The 22,851-nt window shown below is 34.2% G+C and overlaps 1 protein-coding gene across 1 annotated transcript in view; it reads left to right on the top strand.

Moving 5' to 3' along the window:
• Positions 1 to 22,851, top strand: part of LOC132565585 (mucin-2-like) — a 45,018-nt gene that overhangs the window by 5,374 nt on the left and 16,793 nt on the right. The window contains exons 2-29 of the mRNA XM_060230229.1: positions 3,692 to 3,914; positions 6,037 to 6,180; positions 6,502 to 6,589; positions 7,606 to 7,669; positions 7,920 to 7,989; positions 8,571 to 8,714; positions 9,286 to 9,350; positions 9,921 to 9,965; positions 10,156 to 10,221; positions 10,441 to 10,521; positions 10,792 to 10,977; positions 11,318 to 11,395; positions 11,677 to 11,736; positions 11,914 to 11,970; positions 12,200 to 12,336; positions 13,269 to 13,369; positions 14,137 to 14,328; positions 14,532 to 14,587; positions 14,749 to 14,880; positions 15,407 to 15,544; positions 15,830 to 15,886; positions 16,317 to 16,435; positions 16,681 to 16,761; positions 17,509 to 17,590; positions 17,779 to 17,929; positions 18,439 to 18,484; positions 18,857 to 18,929; positions 19,806 to 19,884. Of these exons, the coding sequence (XP_060086212.1) occupies positions 3,692 to 3,914; positions 6,037 to 6,180; positions 6,502 to 6,589; positions 7,606 to 7,669; positions 7,920 to 7,989; positions 8,571 to 8,714; positions 9,286 to 9,350; positions 9,921 to 9,965; positions 10,156 to 10,221; positions 10,441 to 10,521; positions 10,792 to 10,977; positions 11,318 to 11,395; positions 11,677 to 11,736; positions 11,914 to 11,970; positions 12,200 to 12,336; positions 13,269 to 13,369; positions 14,137 to 14,328; positions 14,532 to 14,587; positions 14,749 to 14,880; positions 15,407 to 15,544; positions 15,830 to 15,886; positions 16,317 to 16,435; positions 16,681 to 16,761; positions 17,509 to 17,590; positions 17,779 to 17,929; positions 18,439 to 18,484; positions 18,857 to 18,929; positions 19,806 to 19,884 (2,815 nt within the window). The remainder of the gene's footprint in view (positions 1 to 3,691; positions 3,915 to 6,036; positions 6,181 to 6,501; positions 6,590 to 7,605; positions 7,670 to 7,919; positions 7,990 to 8,570; positions 8,715 to 9,285; positions 9,351 to 9,920; positions 9,966 to 10,155; positions 10,222 to 10,440; positions 10,522 to 10,791; positions 10,978 to 11,317; positions 11,396 to 11,676; positions 11,737 to 11,913; positions 11,971 to 12,199; positions 12,337 to 13,268; positions 13,370 to 14,136; positions 14,329 to 14,531; positions 14,588 to 14,748; positions 14,881 to 15,406; positions 15,545 to 15,829; positions 15,887 to 16,316; positions 16,436 to 16,680; positions 16,762 to 17,508; positions 17,591 to 17,778; positions 17,930 to 18,438; positions 18,485 to 18,856; positions 18,930 to 19,805; positions 19,885 to 22,851) is intronic.

Raw genomic sequence — 22,851 nt, 5'->3', positions numbered from 1 at the left:
AGTGATATTTCATGGCTTTACGGCCAGTGTGGGTCTTAAAGTGGTATAGTGGGGCTGGTGTTGTGTACATGTATACTGATAACTCTCTGTGTGCTGGTAAATCTGTTCAACTTTCTGCTGAAGGGATTTGTATACGATACTTGTTACTTCAATATGGATACTCTGGTGGAAGAATCGGAGGTTGATGAGGATTTTGTGTTTGATTATGTTGTCAAGGTATGTATATTACGTTTTGTAGAAATCTGGGATGCTGTATGGTTTTAGAAAGAATTTGAATATTTTATCATTTTCAGAGTGAAACCTGAGTCACATATAAATGGAGATTTCATGAATCTCTAAAGTGTGCCAATGTTATCATATGGCTGTTCCTGGCTGTAAGAAAACCCTACAATCATCAAAGATTTAGGCAAATCTCGCCATCTGTTATGAACACACCTAGAATTCACAAGAATGCCTGTACATGCTGATATAAACTTTCATTGCCAATGGAGTGAATCACTCTAGAGAACTGGTATGGGTTCATAAGTTATCAGCTGTTACCATACATTCATATTTCCTGTAACCAGACCATACTTTTAAGGATATTAGAATGTACACTCAATATGTACTTACTGAAAGTATGAAAAGCCCAGTATAGTCATAACAATGCTGGAACACTTCATGTCTGTATATCTGAGTTTATAATATAGCGTGCTGGTGTAACACTGCCATCTGTACTGCTGTGTTTACATTATAGGAGAGATGGGGCAAAGTGCCATTTTTCACACACATACCTGTATGTTATTGCTGCATACCTATACAGACACTAGGATCATTTATGTCTACAAAATAATTAATTATACTTGTTTTGTGTATACTACTGTGCAGTTGTACATTTATAATTTCATAAAACTAACGTAGATATATATATACTTATCTTACTACAGCGTCAGATTTTACACATTGTAGGAGTATGAGAAATACATGAAATCACTAATACTGATATTATACATATTTATGTTTTACATGATATAGTGGTAGATATATTTACAAGTATATTCAGTGGGTAATTTACTGTAAGTGGATTTATACTGGTAGAATTGTGTGTGAATATATATAGATACATTCAGACTCACAAGTGTGTGCACAGGCATGTTAGTTGTAAAATCTGAAGAGTTTTGGCATGAGATCTTTAAATGCTCTTAGGAAAAATGTGTGTGGTAAAGTTGTTTTTGTGATGTAATATATGTAAAAAAATGTATTATCAATGTGTGGTAAAGTTATTTTTTGTGATATGAAATATGTAAATATTCTAATGATCATTGTGTGTGGTAAGGTTAAACAAAATTCTGTGACATAAATTATGTTATATTCAAGTGATCAATGTGTGTGGTGTAGTTGGTTTACATGGTAAAATGTAAATACTCCAATAGTAAATGTTTATAGTGGAGTTTGTGCGATATTTAAGAATAAACTTTCTGTTTTGTTGATGTTATCAAGGCATAACTACAGTTGAATTCAAGTAAATTGAATCCTTATATTTACAGTTTTCCTTCATTAAAGTTCAGTTACATTTTTTCAATTTTAAAGTTTACAGATATAAAAATGATAAAAGCAATTGTTTTCTGGCCTAAAATGAACCATTATGGAACAGCTTACATTATTTTAGTCTTTCTGATACCATAGCAACAGAATGAACATTTTTTCATTATTTGACATATATTCTTATATCACTTGTTAAATATAAAATTCAAATGTTCTTTCTGTTCGGATTTCATTAAAGAAAATTTCAAAAGTTTTACAAAGATTGACAAACAGACCATATTTCAAACTGACTTCACTTCTCGGAGGCATTTTAAACACATGAAATTCAAGCCAAGTGTGTGGTATGATGACTTTAAGCAGGAGTCCTTCTTTTATAATGTTGTGTCATTACTATTGGTGTATGATGACGATGATAATTACAAATTGGTGTGATCACTATGATGTTTGGTGTAGGTAGTCTAGTGGAACCAAATGCATAGGGCACAAGAACAACTTTAAACCACAGAATATATCAAATTTTTGTAGAAAGTATGTAATGTTTAAATCGGTGGTAGGTGTGGAAGGTTGAGAATTTACTGACATATTTCTTTAAAGACCTAGCAGTTCAAGTCCCAACAGTCCAAGGGTTTAGTGGGTGAGACTTTACTGATACCCAACACTCTTGTTTGTACCAAATTCCTAGGGGCCTAGTCCCAGGGTGTGGTGGAAGAGACTTACGAGATACCTGACACATTGGTTTGTGAAAATAACCTTTGGGACCTAGTTTCTGGACGAAGTAGGTGAGACTTTATCGATACCTTTGTTTGATATAGGCCTAGGGGGCCTTGTCCCAGGGTGTGGTGGATGAGACTTCTGTGATACCTGACACATTGGTTTGTAAAAATGACCTTTGGGACCTAGTTTCTGGATGAAGTAGGTGAGACTTTACCGATACCTTTGTTTGATATAGGCCTAGGGGGCCTTGTCCCAGGGTGTGGTGGATAAGACTTCTGTGATACCTGACACATTGGTTTGTATTTATTTCTGTTATAAGGATATAGGCCTTTGTCCCAGGGTGTGGTGGATGTGACTTCTGTGACACCTGACTTATTTATCTGTTATAAGGACCTTTGGAGCCTAATTTCAAGATGTGGTAGGTGAGACTTTACTGACACCCAACACCCTTGTTTATGGTAAAGGCCTATGGGGCCTTGTCTAACAATGTATAGTGTGAGACATTATTGACACCTGACACCTTTGTTTATGGAAAAGGCTTAGTGGGCCCAGTCCCAGGGTGTGATGGGTGAAACTTCCATGATACCTAACACCTTTATTTGTGACAAAGGCTAATGCAGCTTAGTCTCAGTGTATGGTGTATGAGACTTTACCGACACCTGACATATATGTTTATGGTAGAGCTTAGTGGGCCCAGTCCCAGGGTGTGATGGGTGAGACTTTCCTGCCACCTACCACTTTTGTTGATTGTGAAGGCCTATTAGGCCTAAACTCAGATGGAGGTAGGTAAGGCTTTATTGAAACCTTTGATAAAGGCTTAATGAGCCCAGTCCCAGGGTGTGGTAGGTGAGACTTCAATGATACCTAATACCTTTATTTACAAATAAAGGCCAGTGCAGCTTAGTCTCAATGAATGGTGGATGAGACTTTATTGACACATTTGTTTATGGTAAAGGTCTCTGGAGCCTAGTCCCAGGGTGTGGTGGGTGAGACTTGAGAATTGAATTGACACCTGAAATCAATGTTAATGATTTAGAGGACCCATTCCAAGAGAGTGGTGGGTGAGACATTTTTGCGATTTAGGAGCCAAATCTTAATTTCAATGATGTAGCCCAAATTTGTTTGTGTTGAGGTCAGGTATGCTTTACTGACACTATTATTTGTGTTATGGGTCAGTGGGACTTATCAGGCTTTCCAAGTTGTGATTGGTGAGACTTAGACACCTGGCTTTCCAGGATGATGAGGGCTTGACACCCCTGTTTGTGATGTACATGTAGGTGGTCATCCTAGGGTGTGAAGGGTGAGACTTAGCTGAATTCTATTAGTTATTGCTAAATAGGTTTCAGTTGTGGTTGATGAAACTTTGCTGATAGCTATGTAATAGAGGGGCCCTATAATCTATAGCCGAATGAGTTTGTTAAGACTTAACTTACAACTTTATTTTGTGTTGCAGGTGACCCCATCCCAAGGTGTGGTGAGTGAGTCTGCTGCACCTGGAATGAAGGCCAGTGGTCCAACCCAACAACTTAACAAAAGTACATCTCTTGGTAGCATCCACAATGACTCATCTGATGGTGCCATTGTTGACCATGATGACATCATCAACCTCACGCATAATGTCAAGCGGTTCTCAGATGGACTTGCTAGACTTAAAGGAGTCTTTGGAGAGTGCTCAGGTAAGCCTTTCGCTTATCATGCCCTCAGGAAGAAAGTAAATAATTGAGGGTATGTAGGGATCTGCCTGTACATATGTACATGTGTTTGTTTGTATGTATCCCAAACGAAATCACCACTCTACAGGCTGCGATTTAGAAATTAGAAATAGAAATTGACAGATTTTTTTTGTGTCACTTTTACTCAAAGTTTCAACATGCTCTTTCACAATATAAAGTAATAATTTAGATTTTTAACACATATTTCTCATGCACAGATTGCCTTATGAAACAGGCCAAATAACTCTGCATTTTTATTTTACACTTAAAATTTCATACAAGTTTTGGGAGCGAGGGTATTCACATTGTCTGTGATGTCTTGTTATTTATGATATTGTAAGTGGTAGATCCTAATGATAGAATCCATTAAAGAAACTGTTCTAGATTGTTTGCCATATCAAATTCATTCAAACCTCATTGTTTTGAAATCAGCGGGACTATAACTTCCAGTTATCTGAGTATTCGATTTAAGTTAGTTTGAATGTTTAGTAAGAAATTTGGCCGGGACCGAAAGAATACCTTAAAACTATACAAGGTTTTGGAGTTATATGAATGAGAGATAACAAGGTTTGACTGTATTGTTAGTTATATAGCCTTAGGACATCTTTCTCACACACACATATATATGTAGAGAGAGAGAGAATACATGGTCAGTGTCGTAAAATATAAGCTGTAGTTTAGCAAGGGTGGTGAAAGTCAAAAGTGATGAGCCACTTTTGTCTTTCTGTTCTGAGCCAAAATGCAACTTATATTTCAAGACAATGTCCAAGTATTCTATTTGTTCTGCAACATTGGTTGCAAATCAGACAATGAAAACTTCACACAGTTTTGTTGTTCAATCTTTGTTTACCGGACGTTGACGTTTGCTTGATAACATCTACCAAAATGGTTGCTCTGCATAGAAATATAGTTCCAAATTTCGACGAATATGAATTGCTGTAAATAACCTTGTTCATTAAAACATATACGATCACTTATTTTTTTAACATTTTTGCTATTGTTAAACATAATTTTTGAGTAATCACAAAAAGTTATTCTATACAAACAGCAAAAATATATGTTACAGGTGAATTCCAACAATGTCAGCACCAGTTGCAGGATAAATGTATATATTATAAAAAAAATAGAATCAAAGGCTTGCAGGTCACTATTTGTAATATTTACTTTTTTATATCAACTTATATTAACTTTTCTTGTTCGGCAATTATTCGTTTACTTAATTTGACCAGTTGCAGGATAAATGTATATATTATAAAAAAAATAGAATCAAAGGCTTGCAGGTCACTATTTGTAATATTTACTTTTTTATATCAACTTATATTAACTTTTCTTGTTTGGCAATTATTCGTTTACTTAATTTGACTTATGTAACCGCAATGCAATGAAGTTTTCAAGTCCAGTTAGCCTTGATGGAAACATGAATGGGGTCTTACTGTGTGAAAGGATTCCAGAGTACTCGGGGAAAATCTTATATAGTCAGGCAGGTGACCTCAAACGTTTTCACATTCATGTTGGGGGACTGAACCCTGGTAGACTAGGTGAAAGACAAATGTGATAAAACTGGACCACCCTAACACCACTGGTTTGCTATTTGATTTGTTACAGACAAGGAAACCTGACTTATCATAGCTAGTCTATTGTCTGTCTGAGGGCATTGTATACATATACATCCAAATGAATGTGGTTAAAATTAAATGAATGAACAACATTCAAGGTCACAGAGGTCGAGTACTATCATTTAGCAACTTCTGAAGGAAACATGTGAGATAATTGTATATACCAGTATAATGTAATTTAAGCTGCAACCTGCTGAATTAAAGAGCCATATGAATTACCTTGACCAATATTCAAGGTCATGAGTCAAACTTCTACAGGCATGTAATCTTTCTTTTTGGTCTGTAGTTTACATGAATTACAATACATGATGAAAGATGTCGGTTTCCTGCATTAAAATCCTTAAATTATTGAAACATTTGTTCAAGTGTATTGTAACATTTAGTTACTTTTTAGGTCTTCAGAATCGTTCGGATTTAATGTCTGTAATAAATTTCAAAGTGGATAAGTACGCATATGAATTTTCCTACAGAATCTGGAGAGGACTTGAGACACAGAACGCATGAGCGACTTGGTGAAGTGCTATATACCTTGAAGAATATCTTGCAAAGCTACCCAGTCCTTCAGTCCACTGAGCTGTTTGCTGCATCAGGAGCTCTCATCTCCAAGGTCAAAAGTGGGTTCATGGTCTAGTATAATATCTCTTATGGTCGAAATTACTTGCTATTCCATCATTATTTTTCCACTGATCTCATTTTCAAAGCCTAATGTGTTACAAACATGTGGTTTGTACTCTTCTGAATTTGAACAATTTCTTCTGTTGTGATATGAATGGTAACAAATAATTAACCTAACTCTGACATGAAGAGAATTTCATTTTAGTATGATGTGTTACATTTTCAAACAAATCTACAGTTTAAATTATACGTTTCTGACATACGCTCACAAATACCATTTTTAAAATCAATATACTATGCTTCTTTACCATTTCTTTTAGGTTTTGATTATGTTGGAACGTCAACTACATCTGCAGAAATACATTTTTCTGAAGCAATAGACCAGTTAGCCTTGGTGTTCAGCAGTAGGTATGTATACCAAAATGTACCTGTGTCAAGGCTTACCTGTCTGTGGCACTATATATCCATCTGATGATGATAGTGAACTGCACAATTCTTACTCCTTGTTTGTTGTTGGGCATTAAATGGGGTACACAGGAACTGGAAACCCACTAGTAGCATATTATGATTAGTTTGGATGGTGTGCTATCTTTTGTGGATGATGACATGACCAACATGCACCTCTAAGATTCAACATTTCAAAGATTATCATTCAAAAGTGCTACAACAGACCTATTCTCTCATTCCATTCTTGTGTAAACATTTACCAGTATTTGGCTTTGAAACTGATATAAAGAATTAAAACTACAGACTGTAAGTTGATAAGACAAATGATACAATATAAGATATCGAGGAATGAAGTAAAAAGATACATTTTACATAGTTCTTATGAAGGTCATTCTAGAAAACTTTTGCTGTCTTAGCCTAAGATTTGTCAAGCTCAAGAATGAATCCCAGGAAGAGAGAAGTGCCTGGATATATAAACCTTATGCTCTTAGTCCACAAGATCCCATTTGTCCTCTATATTATCAATAGCCCCTGTGTCAGAAGATATATGTAGAAAATAAGGAGACTACAGAAGATATATGTAGACACTAAGGAGACTACAGAAGATATATGAAGACACTAAAAAGACAACAGAATATATATGTAGACACTAAGAAGACAACAGAAGAATATATATGTAGACACTAAGAAGACAACAGAAGAATATATATGTAGACACTAAGAAGACTACAGAAGAAGATATATGTAGACACTAAGAAGACTACAGAAGGAGATATATGTAGACACTAAAAAGACAACAGAAGAAGATATATGTAGACACTAAAAAGACAACAGAAGAAGATATATGTAGATACTAAGGAAACTACAGAAATGTTTAGGCTCTTGATTTCCCTTATTGTTACAGTCAGGCTTCAATAATGTGATTGATATTATTTCTGATATGTTCAGTAATTCTGAATTTGTTTTATTTCCGACAGTGTCTCTGAGTACTTAATGGGTGACCAGGATACCTCTTTCCAAGAGAAGACGGTGAAGGCAATGGTAAGGAATAATAGCTTTATGACTATACAGATCAAATTGATTAAGTATTCAAATTCATTCATTCAAATTTAGTTTTATCTTTTGTCTCAAAAAAGTCTTAGTCTTTTGTATTACTCATTATTATTATTCCGTAAATGAAACATGGATGGTACTTAATTCTATGCTAACTGCAGTTGACATTTTGTGTGTGTAATGAAACTGACGGAAATTTTATATCTTGGCTTAAAGTATGATTTGGCTATATTTTCAGTCATATGATGGCTTGTCCTCTACGCAGGATAGAACGGAAGAAGTACCAGAGGCTGACGATAGTAACAAAGGTAAGCCCATAGGACTAAACTGAAAATTTGCTTTGAACAATTACAGCTGGATAGAAACTAGGTTAAGGGATAGAAACTAGGTCAAAGGGTCAATAAGGAATAGAAATTAGGTCAAATAGTAAACTAGGGAAATTAAAAGGCAGAGACTAGGTCAAGGAGTAAACTGAAACTGACAGACTACTGTGCCTTGATAATGGAAACTAATAGACTTCTTTTGCCTCGTTAAGTAAGTAAATTGTCATAGATTTTTATCCTCATCAACTTTGTTAGTGAGTCAGTTACATTTCTTGCTCAATGCATTCTATACCTGTAAAGTGCTTCTTATTTTCCCACCTGTTTGATTTCACAGTTATAGTTACCCTTTTTGAGAGTCAGATTAACTTTTTGACATAGCAGACACTTATATTCATATAACATATATTTGTAGAGGTTAGCTGGCATAGATTGCTGAGAGAAATTTGTTCATTGATAAGTTGGTACCATTTGGAAAATTAAGTATGATTTTCAACAGTTAACTTCATATATATCTATGAACTAAAAGACCGTGTACCCTTTGTAATTTCTATTTGCTATATTTTAAGCTGTTGCAGTGCTGACCACAGAGGGGGTGGACAGTGTTCTATGCCAACTACAGGCAGGGGTGGACGTAGCACTACAACGTGCCAAGGTCTGGTCCAAGTATATGAAGGATGTCACCTCCTACATAGAACGCAAGGCTCAACTTGGTAAAGTCACATCATATATATGCAGGTTTTGAAAGATAAGCATTTGTATTACGCCATGTATGTGAGTTCATTATGCATTGACTGTAATTCATCGAAATGACTGCTGGTCAAGAATGGCACTGGGCTTTTTTTAACTAAATTTGGCAGGCAGCATCTTGTGGTCAAAATGTCACCTATGTGTAAATGTAGATAAAATGTTCAGTTCTTTTTTAGGACATAAAACATACAAAAATTCAAATGAATGCACCGTGATATTTTCATGTACAATGGGGATTGGTCTCTATGGACAAATAGGTTGGACCTTATTAAAAAATATATAAATCTTTACATTATTATGATATAAGCACTCCATTAATTTTTCATAATTGGAGATCATTTGATATAAATCATAGCTGATCAGTGGAAAGTCAAATTTTGTGTAAGCAGCATTGATACCAATGTATATCATATTGCCCTGTCAAGTGCAAAGAAATCATACATACAAGAGATTCAGGATATGTTCATTCATAAAATGGAATGAAGATAGTGAACAAAATGAAAATGCTTATATTCTGTATTTGGTATTTTATAGAGACGGATTACTCAAAGAATCTTGGTCGCCTTGCTCAGACTATGAAGCCTATTTTAACAGAGGAGGTTTGTAGAGTTATCAAGCTGTACTTTATTGAAAAATGTCATTATAATTTATGCTTTATGTCAGTTATAATTTGTTTATCTGAGACCCCACTGTCTCAACTGAGGATACTATTATTTAACAGAGAAATCAAAATTTCTACAAACAATGTTGTCATTGTTGTATAGTGTTGAAAAAATAATATGTTTTGGAGAGGCTCTATTTTCGTAGTTTTTCAAAAATTTGGCTTTTTCATGAGCATTTAATTTCATAGAAAAAGATGACTTGGTAAATGTTCTTATTGCCTATATTTTATCAGTTTGTGAACATATGAATTCGTAGATTTATAGTAACAACAAGATCAACAAACAAACACAGTTCCCCCATGAAAGCTAGTGACTTTACTGTATGTAAGAATACATATTCATGTTTTAGCCGTGGATAATTCCACCTTGATGTATGACTACTATAAATTTTCAAATTTTGTTTTTGATATTGTTGTGAAAAGCTCAAATTTCCAAATCCCCTGATTATGTCATTTAGATTGTGAAAGGACTAGAAAGATCGATTCTATCTGAATTATTGTGTTTCAGGCCTTCCTACCTCTACAGTCAGTCTATTGTACAGTTCTACAACAGGTAAGATGTGCTTTATCATTTGGTTTTCTTCTAGAGAATACAAGTTATAGGATATTTGCCTTGAATGCTGTCTTCAGCCTTCAGATTTAGAATGCTGTATACCTCGTTATTTTAGTTTATCAGTTCCAGGACTTTGTTGTTATTTACTTAATATGTCTTAAATGACTTATCTGTTGTTTACGATTTGAAGGACAAAGATTATGCGAGTACTTGCCAAGCTACACAAATGTTACTACAGGCATCCAAGTTTGTGGAGGTAAGAACTTGTTAATCAATACATTACCAATATTTGTCTACCTAAAATAGCATGAGGTTACTTCAACAACCATTTGAAAACGGGGAAGTTCCCAAAAGCCTTGTACCCTATAAATATTCACACAAATGCTTCTTTAAAGATACCAAGGAAAAGAAGATTAAAAGATTGTTCCTATCCTACATATGTGCTGGAAAAATGAACTCTGTTTTCTATTCTTAGCCATTAACTGCCAGACGGTTAGAACACGACAAAGAACGGAAAACCATCAAAGACTCTTGGCTAAAGGAAGTAAAGAGAATGGTATGATCAAAGGAAAATATTGTTTTTCAGATATTCAATAGGTTGTAAAATCGTATTATGTCACATTCAGTGTATATGCATATTTTATTTTTGTTTGTTGGCCAAATATATATGATAGTAATTGTATAAATATTTCATTATGAAATCTCCACAAAAGATATCATTTTGAAATTAATGTAACTTCTAGCAGTGTAATATTAGAAAGCCATGTATAATTAACATGTACATGGATATACAGGGATTTAATAGACTTTCTGCTTTAACTGACAGCAAGATGCAGTTCACAGTTTACGGAAGGCACAGACACTGTATGTTACACGACAGCAGGAGTATGAGAAGGTACGGGAGCAAGCCAACAAGCTGGAGGCGGACATGTTGTCCCAAAGTAGCACTGGTACTAGTGCTTTGAGTAAGGTGGACAAACGACGAAAGTTAGAAGAGGAGGCCATGCACAAGGTTTGTGTCTGAAGACTGCCAGGCGCTGGCACGAATTCAGAAATTATGGTAAAACTTATCAAGTTTACACTGGCATTAAGGTGTAATGTATAAAGTCTTCTCTTGCAACTCCAGATGAACATGGATTTTATAGCTGATCAGTATTTGTAGTAATATGTATGCAAAAGAAATGATTTTAGCTGAAGATTTGATTAAGCAGAATTTAGGCTTCAGCTTTTTGGCTTATTTTTTTTTTTTTTGTTTTTGTCATAGTGCCTTTACATGTATCTTCATTATTACAGGCTCATTTAAGAGGTCTGATTAATTTTGACATATTCTAACATAGTCCTTCATTTAACAGGCTGCGGAGGCTGAGACGACATACAAGGCATGCGTAGCTGAGGCAAATTGTAGGCAGCAAGAGCTGGAAAAGACAAAGGTACTTGTGTGGTGAAAAAGTGTGCTGGTTACATAACAGATGTTACTGGAGACTAGTGTGTTATCTAATTTTCAAAATTGGACAAGTAATGATAGACAATATTACCAAGTAAATAACACATGTCTGTCATGCCAAACTTGCATTGTGTATTTACTTTTACATTAGTACTTTGTATGTTTTTTAGGCTGACCTTATAGCCGGAATATGAGATCTGATTTACCATTGTGATCAGGTTACAATGGATGATGTATTTACATTAGTATTTTGTATATGTTTTTTAGGCAGACCTTATAGCCAGAATACGAGATCAGATTTACCAGTGTGATCAAGTTATAAAACTGGTAAGTTGACACTTTCAATTAGTGCTATTTTGAAAACTCCTCAACAAAGTTAGATATTTTGAAAATGAATTATTTAAATAACTGAGAAATAAAATGTTGATGTTTTACACAAGTTGTTTTTGATGTTTGTTTGGGTTGTTCAAAACTCTCTGCCACACTTTCTCATTTTTATTTCAGGCTACTATAGAATACTTCCATCTCCTACACACAGTTTCAACACCCATACCTATACAGGTAAGGTCAACATGGCATTGAAACTATTAGCTGTGAATCAAACATAATTTCTACCTAGAAACTCTCATGCTTCACCTTGATTTGTTGAATATTTACAACTGTAAAAGCAATACATTTTATAAATGAATTTCAGTCAAAACAAATTTTGGCAAAATCATTTATATTTTAGATATTAAGAATTTGTGAATTTACTTTTTAGGCAATGAGAATTTATGTTGTATGTTTACAGTATCACACTTTGTCAGAGACAACAAAGCAGTATGAAAGTGGGGTCCAGTTCCAGGAGTATGTCAAACGCTTGCCTGTCAACTCTAGCAATACAACAAACACAGAACCGTTTGCATTTGAACCTTTTTATACAACAAGGTGAGACAAATAGGACCTAATGTGTTTATGTGTATGAAAGCTTCACTGTATTATTCACAGTTGGATGCCTTTGTTACTTAAGGTTTTCTTGGTTGTCGACTGAACCAGGAATAAAATCATATATTCGGATTAATTTCGGATAAAACACAGCTTTTGATAGGTTGATGAAATTATGCAGCAGTATAACCAAGATGTACTCTGACCATATTTCTCATTTGCATATTTAGGTGGGATAGCAATTGTTTATGATGCCAGTGACCCTGACTGTCTCCAAAATATCAATAAAAATTAACTGTCTTAAAATTGTAATTTTGAGCATAGTAATTCAGATCTCTGCATTTATTCAAGACAATGATTTATACTTAAGCTTGATTAAAACTACATAAATTAGAATAAGGATTGTCCTACAGTGTTTTGAAAGCCGCATCTGTTTAGCATGTTTATACTGTCATAAATATCTGTTTTACTGTTTCTGCTACACATTTCCAGTAAAATTTCATATGCAACAGTAAATCACAGTATGACTGCACATTTTAAATATAGCAGATTTATCTCCTAATTGAAAAAGTCCCTTTGTATATATACTATATCGAGGTATTTCACACTGTCTATTGTGATAAAATTAGATAACACTTTGTCTATGAGATCATTTTGTTTCTTACATAGTTCATTATCCCACATGGAGACTAATGGGTAGTATGATATAGACAGAGTGTATGCTGAAGATAAATGTTATATAAACAGGTCAGATGATGTAGGAAGGATGGGAGGATTTTTTTACCAGACATGCAAACTTTGTTATGTAATCATAATGTCATATCTAGGAAAGTGAATCTTCGATAATGATATGCTAGAATGTCTCTTACCCCACATTAAGATAACATTAAATAATTTTGACAAATGTAAACTGGTATCAAATATTGATATTACAGAGAAATTGAGAACAGAAAAACAAGTACACAATCTACAGGATCTGCATCCTCAGGGCCTCAGTCACAAGAGGGCTCACCTCAGCTTACCTCCCCTCGCAAAGGTAGGTCAAAAACCAATCCATAAGCCTTCTTCCCTATCGGTTTCACCTCAGCTTGCCTCCCCTAGCAAAGGTAGGTTAATATCCAACCTGTAAGCCTTCTTCCCAGGGTGGTTCACCTCAGCTTTCCTCCCCACTTCAGGGTAGGTTAACCTTTTCAAGCATTATATAGAGCCGGGCTCATCTGGGCTTGCCTGCCCTGCGAAATATCACTTTTAAGTCTTATTCAAAGGCAAGGAATCTTCTGATTACCTACCATCCCAAAGATAGGTTAAGGATTCCCTTCTCTGACACAGCTTATTAAAGGCTTACCATCCTTACAACATTAGATAAAGACTTACCTTCCCTTACAAAGGTAAGTAAAGCCTTAACTTTCCTCACAAAGGTAGGTGAAGACTTACCATCCCTTATAAACGGAGATAAAGACTTACCTTCCCTCACTAAGATAGCTAAGAAAGCCTATATTCTTCAATTACAAAAGGGCTGACCTCAACATACCTACCCTGGGATAGCTCAGGTTTTTGAATTCCATGTCATAAGTTCTTTTTAAAGTACCTCCTGTGGAAAAGAAGGTTGGTTCTATCACAGGATTGATTGTGCATAGTTGTGATAGGGTATTAAAGCAAATCTGATTTTCAAATTCTTCTTTAGGCTTACTACTTAATATTTAAAGAAAAAATCACTCTTGATAGGTATTCATCAATGGTGTTTTTTTTTCTTTAAAGTGATACTATGTGAATGTTGTTTACCAGAGATACATACTATTTCAGACCGGTACCGTGCTCCTGTGAAGGCATGGAGTCCTGGCCTTGTGATGGGAAGTGACACTGACAGTGCCAGTGGTAGCAGTAAGTCTGTTGACTCCTCCCCCAGCAGTAGTCCCCACCCTACCAGTCACAGGAAACTTGTGACTGCAGGATCACTGGATGGACTGGATGAGAGGGATGATGCTGATCAACACAGTAAGGATTCTTTTTACCAGTTTATACAAATTTGATGTTTGTATGTCAGTGAATACCTGTTATTGAATCCTCATTAAGGAGATTTGATGGAAACTTTATTTAGTAATATTAAAAGTTACCAAAAATGTGATGCCTTTTCAGTTCTTCAGTGTTTTTGAAATGATAAAAATCAGTTTGAATAATGCTTCTGTTTATCTTTGCAGGGGACTTACTGTCACTACCTGGAGCTGATGGTGGGGATCTTCGCGGTATTCTGAAGGTATGTACAGATTATAAGATAAAGATGAAAATTGTGCAAGACATTCTATCACTAGCTTATTCAGAGAGGCAGACTCAGTGACATGCTTTTGAGAAAGATAAGGGAGTTGAATTTTTTCATTTAGCCATGCTTCTATGTAAATATGTGTCTCATCTCTTCAGCCTAGTGGTCGGCGGAGGAACACAACGTTTGGGGTAGACTTCCAGGAACAAGTGGAACATTGTAAATCTGCTGTGCCTCCTATCATCACCAAGTGCTTGAAGGAAATTGAAAAAAGAGGTCTTAATCAAGAGGTAGGATTAACACTCTCAAATCTCAAAATAACTGACATCACTTAATTCATTTAATAATGTATAATGTAATAGACATTGTATATGGGTGTCCTCTTTGTTATTTGTCTGTCCTTCCATTGATCAATATTGATCGAGTAAAACCAGCCAAATTCCATGGAGCTTCATTCACATTGTCCTCATATAATCTTTGGATCTCAGAAAGAGTTCAAAGTCTTATGTACAGGTCAATATCACTGTTCAGAATTGTGCATAGTGTTGCCCTTGTTTGTAGGTTACACATAAAGTGTATCAACACTTATTTTATTGGTAGTATTTTCGTTTTTACACAAATGTCGTGTTCACTTTTGTGTTTCAGGAATTCAGATCAAAGTCATTATTACTATATAAAAAGGATTTGTGATTTTTTAATGGGACAAAATGTATCAATTAATATTTAGTATCTGAACATCACTTTAAATGATTTTTTTTCAGAGGTATGAAGCAGATTTGCTTTGCTTGTATTAATGATGTGTATTTTATTAAACAGGGTATTTATCGGAAATCAGGGGTAAAAAGTAAAGTGGAAGGTCTATGCCAGCGTTTTGAGAAAGATCCTGACTCTGTTGATCTCACCGAGGAAAATCATAATGTTATCTCTAATGTATTAAAGCTTTATCTCCGACAGGTGAGTTTCTTTTCCTAGTACAAGTCATTGTTTTCGTTCTATATATTACCCAATCAAATGTGGCATTATAATGACATTGATTATACTATTCTCACATAACTTTGAACTGAATTATCTTTGTTTAATAAAAATAATCCTGTTGAAGAAATCATATATTTTAGATTACTAGATGAAACACTTGCAAATAATGCTGATCATCTGTAAATCAAATTTTGCTACTTAGAAAATACAAAGAATGTTTAATTGAGTTTTAAGCATTTTATAACTTTTGCATTTCATTTTCAGTTGCCAGAGCCATTGTTAACATTTAAAAGCTATCAAAGTTTTATAAGAATTGCCAAGGTAAGATTTGATATAATTGGGCTTCAATTAGTACTTATGAAGGGGTAAGCATGCTCGGTTGCTTTCTTTAAAAGTAGTATAGTAACATTACGAGATGTTAAATGCTGTATGACCAAGTCTAAAGCAATTATTGAATAATGATGATTATTCCTGTAGGCTGTGAATTGATAAAAAAACAAATCTTAAGTATGTGTGAATTTCAACCATCAAGTTTTGGAAATTTCAATTCTTCAATAAAATTCTGTATATTGCATAAACATCAAGATCACATAACAGTTTTTACATTGGTGAATTACACTTTTGGCTTTGTAGGACTCTGGACTTAATTCCAAGTAACACATGATTTTGTTTGATATTAACACCTGGTTACTTGGTCACTTTATTTGACATGTTACCTATTTACACCTGTAATTTGATTTGTCTTTTAAAGGAACAGATGGCAGGAATGTTTGACCTCGAGGAAACAGTCAATCAGCTTGCAGATGTTGTATCAAAATTGCCATACTCAAATTTTAAAACCTCAGCAATTATTATGCACCACTTACACAGGTGAGTTTATTTGTTAAGAAAAAAAATACTTTGATTAAATAAAAGTTTGGTATATTTTTTTTTTATTTTGTTTTATTTTATTTATATTAGAATTTGTTTGAATTTAATACAAGTTATCTTTAGAAATACTTTTTGTCAAAATTGGATTAAAGATGCTTTCAACATGTTTTGCTATTTATGATATTTAACGCTGGAACGAAACATGAGAGAATATGTAATGACAGTATTCTTTTTGATATTTCCAGAATTGCTGATAACTACAGTTCAAATCAGATGACAGCAAGTAACCTGGGTATTGTGTTTGGTCCAACGTTACTCAGACCTTTGTAAGTCATCTCACTCTTGTCGAGGATATCAATGCCAGTGCTCCTGATATAATACTGTGTAATGGGCTCCTCTAAAAACCGTTTAGAGAATATCATATTCTGATGTAATGCTGTATAATGTAGAATGTATACACTTGTTAAGCATGAGATAAAGGCTGGATGGGATAGTATAACACTTTGGTGGTCCTCGTCTGAATCAGTCCATGACCATTTCCTCTTGTCCAGAACTACAATTACAGTTGGTTGCAATTACCATTTTAGTGACTTCATTCTAGTAAAGATTTGAATCAAACTTTGTGCAAAAGTCAAACAATATTAAGAGGATGCTGTAATCAGTTTACAAGATTTTTCTCCAGCAAGTTTACTTCTATGTAAGGGAATGAGGACATACTTATTTTACAAACATTTTTAGTTTGAAAAGATATAAATTGTGGGGAGCTTGATTTGAATTTTGGCTTACATGATACACTTGTACACTTGGATTGAAAAAAATCATAAAAAATTCAAATTTTGCATACATTTATTTTAATGTGTACAATTCCCTATTTGTGTCCCATGCCAATACTTTCATCATGGTTATGATTATATTTATGAATGTACTTTTTAGAGATATACTAGATCCCACTGTAATATGTTTTACCATATGACTTGTAAGAATACTCTTGTCTGAATTATGTAGAAGACAGTTATGGTCAGTTAGATATTGACTTACCTGATCAGTAGATAATGATCCATATTATATTACAGGGAAGGAGCGTCTTCTCTAGCTTACCTAGTAGACATGCCTCATCAGACTAGAGCAGTGGAACTCCTTATCGCTAATGTCAAGGTTTGTATAGCTTCAATTGTAAATAAAATATGTATGTAAGCCTTAATGGAGGGACTATGTGTTTGCTTTAAGTTGTTATGTCTGGAACTTCAATTTATCCATGACATCAGTACATTCAAAAGTATATGGATTTTAATATCATGATTAGTGATGATCGGTTGTTAGTGAAGAACTCTTCATTGTTGCAGGATATATTTGGACCAGAAACAGAGTATGAATTAATACCTGGTGAAACACCTGTTGAGAAGATTGGTGATGGTAAAGGTCCAAAGAAACCTACCCCTAGTCCTCAGAGTACCCCCACACCATCAATACAGTTAGACAAACAAGATTCTACAGGTAAACTGCAATACCCAAGACCAAAAATACTATGACACAATCAGATGATTTCTCACAAAGATTTGGCCCCACTTAACTTGTTTCCTTGGAAACACATCTTTCTCAAAAAATATAAATTATGTTGCAGTGTAACTTGTTAATGGTTCTAGACTCAATACAAGGATAACTATGTTTATAGATTGTTGCCATCATCATTTTTACTTTGAATGAATTACCTTTTTCAAATTAGGCTCTTGTAATTCTCTGTAAACTCTGCTGATAACACGACTCCTTATTAATTTATTGTTTCACCATTGTCATCATTTCTCTATACATTCCTAACTCACTAGATTTTGCTGATTGTTTTACTAACCAACATCCCTGTCCACATGCCATAAAAACTGCTTTTTCTTTTTTTGCATTCTTTGCTCCATCTCAATTTTATATCTAATTTGAAAGCATTATTCAGTATGAATTAATATTGATTTTAAACTGCAAGAGAGGCTGATATGGTTTATTTTTTCATTTAGAAAAGAAAGATAAAGGCACGGAGAAGCAACCAATCAAGTCTGAAAGGTTTGTTTTTATGTATAAATGTTAACAAATATTGACCAAGTACAACTACCTTCTGAAAAAATGTGATTTTTTACTTTGTTTATTATATCTGGATGGGAAGAAGAGGTCACAGTACAACTACTTTCTAAAAAAATGTGATTTTTTAATTTTATTTATTTATTTTTTTTAATTGAGAGAGTTGAAAGTGAAATATATTTTGAATATGCAATAGTGATTGTATCAGGTAACCTGTCACGGCACATTGACAACCATTGAATGACATTTAATCACAGTCAGTAGGTTTGATGAGATATAACAATAAGTTAGTGTAGTTTGTATATACTAATGAGGTAAAGAGTAGATTGGTTTGAATATCCTTTTTTTGTTGTTTAGTTCTTCAGTCCCAGAGAAGCCAGTAGAACAGCTGATACAAGCAGTACCAGAAAACAAAGATCCAGACCAGAAGGTTGTATACACATCTGTTTTATCAATTGTCTATGTTCCCTCCTCAAGTTGACCTCACCAATCATGACCCATAGTAGCATTCTTTACAAGTGTAAACCTCTTTTTCAGATGAATTAGCTGTGAACTTTTTCACGTAAATGGATCAGCTGTGTGAAGTTTTTCATTGTGTGTTGTGTTTGTTGAGCATGAGTAAATGTTTACAGGTAGAGGAGACGACAGGCTCATTAATCAACCGTAAAGTTACAAAACCTGTATGGACTATTGTGTGTAACATTTTAAATTAGTAAAATGTGTTGTTTTACTGTCATTTTTAATTAGTAAAATGTGTTGTTTTACTGTACATATTTTTTGTGTTCCTCAGTATTGTGAATAAACCCTGATGTTTTTTTGTATTTGTAATTATTTCTGTTAAGTAATTATATATCTTGTATTGTCAAAAGGGTGTTGGACTTTTATTACTGAGACATTGTTATAAATAATTTTTTAAAACTTGTCTGCTGTCAGATGTTACCTAATATACATAGACTGCTGCAAGGTATACAAGAGCCTTTGGTAACTAACATGCAGCATTATTAACCTTTATTAAGATTGTCATGCTTGTAACAATACATTACCATCAGTATGATAACCTAAATATGCTGAACAGTAAATATAATATGTTTCTATTATGAAAGGTTTATGAATGTCATATCAGTTTTCTTAGTAACTGACAAAACTATGGTGAAGTGTTGTGAGATATTTTGGACGTTTAATGATTAAGTGGTCTCCCATATGTCTAATCTCCCAGTTGTTAGTTTTCATGGGATTGAGGTGGTAGATTATGTTGCCATGGTGATTGGAAGGCATGGGATTGTATGACCCAGTTTCTCTGTTTCAGAGTTCAGATGCAGACTTTTTACTGCCAGGGACTGCCCACTGTGACAAAAAGGCATCCCCTTCTGTCACTATCTCTGACGGTAATGCCTCTCTTCCTCCGCCTGCCCACACTAATTATACCACCCCAGTGTGATACATATATAGGGTTGGAATCTTGTCACATCTAGCACATTTTGGATGGTGTAGACTTAGTGTATTTTGACTGAACTATCAAGCTAACAGAAGTAACATTGAGAATAATCACTGCTAATTGTGCAAGATGCACCTTCTTTGATTCTACTAAGTCATTACGTGATTGCTTGATAGGATAAAGGACATAAGAACATGTCTGACCGAAGCTTTTTGAAACAAAAGCAATGTTTATGTTTTAAAACTCAAGTGAGAAAGCATGTGAAATCCTAATACATTACTAATTTCTATAAAGTCATCTTTAATGTTCATTGTCATAATTCTAGTATTTTTTTTTTTATTAAACATGCATCTTCCCTGAATGTGTAACATTCAATTAAAGCAGATTATGAAAATGATAAAATCTTTTCGGAATTTGATTTAAATATATTTATAAAATTCTGACTAGATGTTGAAATATCTAGATGGATAAAATTTGTTTGGATGTGATATGCAGTCAATGTATTGTAATCATTTGTGTTTTATTTTTTGCAATGGAATTTTTGTTTTTGGTATTACCAAAGGTTGAAATGCTATTCAACAGCGAATTTATAAAAGTCTATTAATTACTCATCAAGGTCTTTTGCATTCCTAGTAACTTTGTAAAAATATAGGGAAACTCCTGACAGTGTTCAAAGTTTCAGTATGAAAAACTTACGCTTAAAACATCTTTCAGATAAGTTAACTTTTACAGAAATATGGAAAATGCCAGTGAGATTTTTATTTTAACCTATAAACTAATACTTACAAAGCTCTGCTTACATATTAATTCTCCAGCATATCTTAAAATGAATTTCATATACAGTATTCCATATAATACATCTGAAGGACTAACATTTTGAAAGATAATTTGATTACTGACAAGTGAAAACTGCATGAATTAAAAACTTATGTAAACAATTATTGACGTAATGCCTCTCGGTCTGATTTCCACTAAAACAGTACCTTAATAATGGAAACAGTATTTTAAATTTCCTGGGTTCATGTAAAGGACAAACGAATGCTGAATGTTTTAAGGTACTGATTTGGTGGTTAACAAGAATCATACATGTTATTTCATTAGGTAATTGCTAATGTTGTAATTTTATAGGTGAACTACTTGATTTTCATTATAAAGCACCTTGAATGGTGTTAATGTTTAACAATAACTGCATTGTGAGATCGTCATGCATCTGCTATTACTAGTTGGTTGAATAGTAATGATATCTTACCAGTACATTTTATCATAGATTTGTTCTACTCTTTAGTGGTGTCATTACAGTCCTCTAGAATTTACCCAAAATCTGTCAATTGCTTGCCTTTCATTGGGAGAAAAACAGAAAGGAAATGTACATTTAAATATTAGACTTAAAGATCACATCATTTGACTATTTTGTAATTTGCATAGAAAACATATGGTGCAGATCATTTTAGTGTGAACTCAGATTAATAGATAACAGATAACTTACAGTTAGTTGGCTGTAGGTATTGGGGCGATGTTCTGTGTTGACACCACTTTGATAGGGACATCTCTGCATGATGCTTGGTAGTAACAGAATTTTAACATCTTGTACGGATGTGGCACACTTTTCAGACGAAGACGAGGGAGATGTAGATATACAATCTGATGATGAATTACCTGACACTCTGCTTCCTGATGACTCCCATCCCCCAAATACAAAACAAGCCATACCTACTGTGTCCTGTCAGCAAGGTAGGACCAACCTGCCCAAGGAAGGACAGGGCATGATATTATAGCCCCAAATTTTCCAGAAGTAATATCCTGTGTATATGAGAGGTGGTTCTGGGCATTTAATCATTGTATATTACTTGTTACCATGTACAAATCTTGGTGTAGGTTTTGATATCTAAAGAACAAGCTGTACTGCTTCAAATTATTTATTGTGGAATGGGTTATGGGTCTTCATCATAGTCATTATCAGTATCAACACTTTGTCTCCATTAATACTGAATTCAAAATTGTGAAGTTTTTGCTGTGGAAAGCTTTCCTCAGTTAGTTAATGTGTTAAGTAAAAAACAATATGATCAAAAACAAGGATTTTTCTTTAAGTTTTGTACCATGTGATGGAAAATTTTTTATGATCCTAAAAAGTTTGATTACCACAATGGTGTGTGTAACTACCTGGGAAGTCAATTGCATGGCAGCCATTGGCTGTCTGTTTGCTTGTGTGTGTTACTTTACGATTGTTTTGGAATGTTCTGTAGGTGAGCCTGTTGTAGCAGAGGACCAGGACACGCATGCTCCCATTGTCTGTACCATAGTCTCCAGTATATAGAAAAGGTAGTCAGCTTACCTTTGTGTAGAGAGTAATCTTCACGTTTCATTTAATCTTCACCTGTGTGCTGTTTTGTTAAAGTAACCATGATTATAGTGTTGCTAGGCTACAAGTAACCACCATTATAGTGTTGCCAGGTTACAAGTAACCACTATAGTGTTGTTAGGTTACAAGTAACCACCATTATAGTGTTGCTAGGTTACAAGTAAATGTTATAATTTCTATTTTTACACAATGGGCAACCTTCACCTTTGCTAGCTGAATTGTGAGCACTGCACCGTGGTAATCCTGTTTTGTACAATGTGTTTGGGTTTTGGTTTTGACTGATGTTCATTTTGAATTGTGTTGAGTGATGGATAATCTCGGGATAGTAACTGACTGTCTTTTTACTCTTTCCTTCATGTTCTCTGTATTAACCTGATTGTGGAAAACGTCCCTTGTGGCTAGCATTAGTAGAAATACTTGGTACTTTTTGTGATTTTTTTCCCCTATTTAATGACTAATTTTAAATGTACAATATATTAACTAAACAATTTCATACATTTGATACACAAATACTTACATAAGTGAATTGTTTATGACCTGTGTATGTTAGGAAGGTGA

The sequence above is a fragment of the Ylistrum balloti genome, unplaced genomic scaffold, assembly GCF_031769215.1.
Source record: "Ylistrum balloti isolate Yb309-2 unplaced genomic scaffold, AGI_CSIRO_Ybal_v1 Utg369726, whole genome shotgun sequence".
Taxonomy (NCBI): domain Eukaryota; kingdom Metazoa; phylum Mollusca; class Bivalvia; order Pectinida; family Pectinidae; genus Ylistrum; species Ylistrum balloti.
This window is presented reverse-complemented; position numbering and strand designations above follow the sequence as displayed.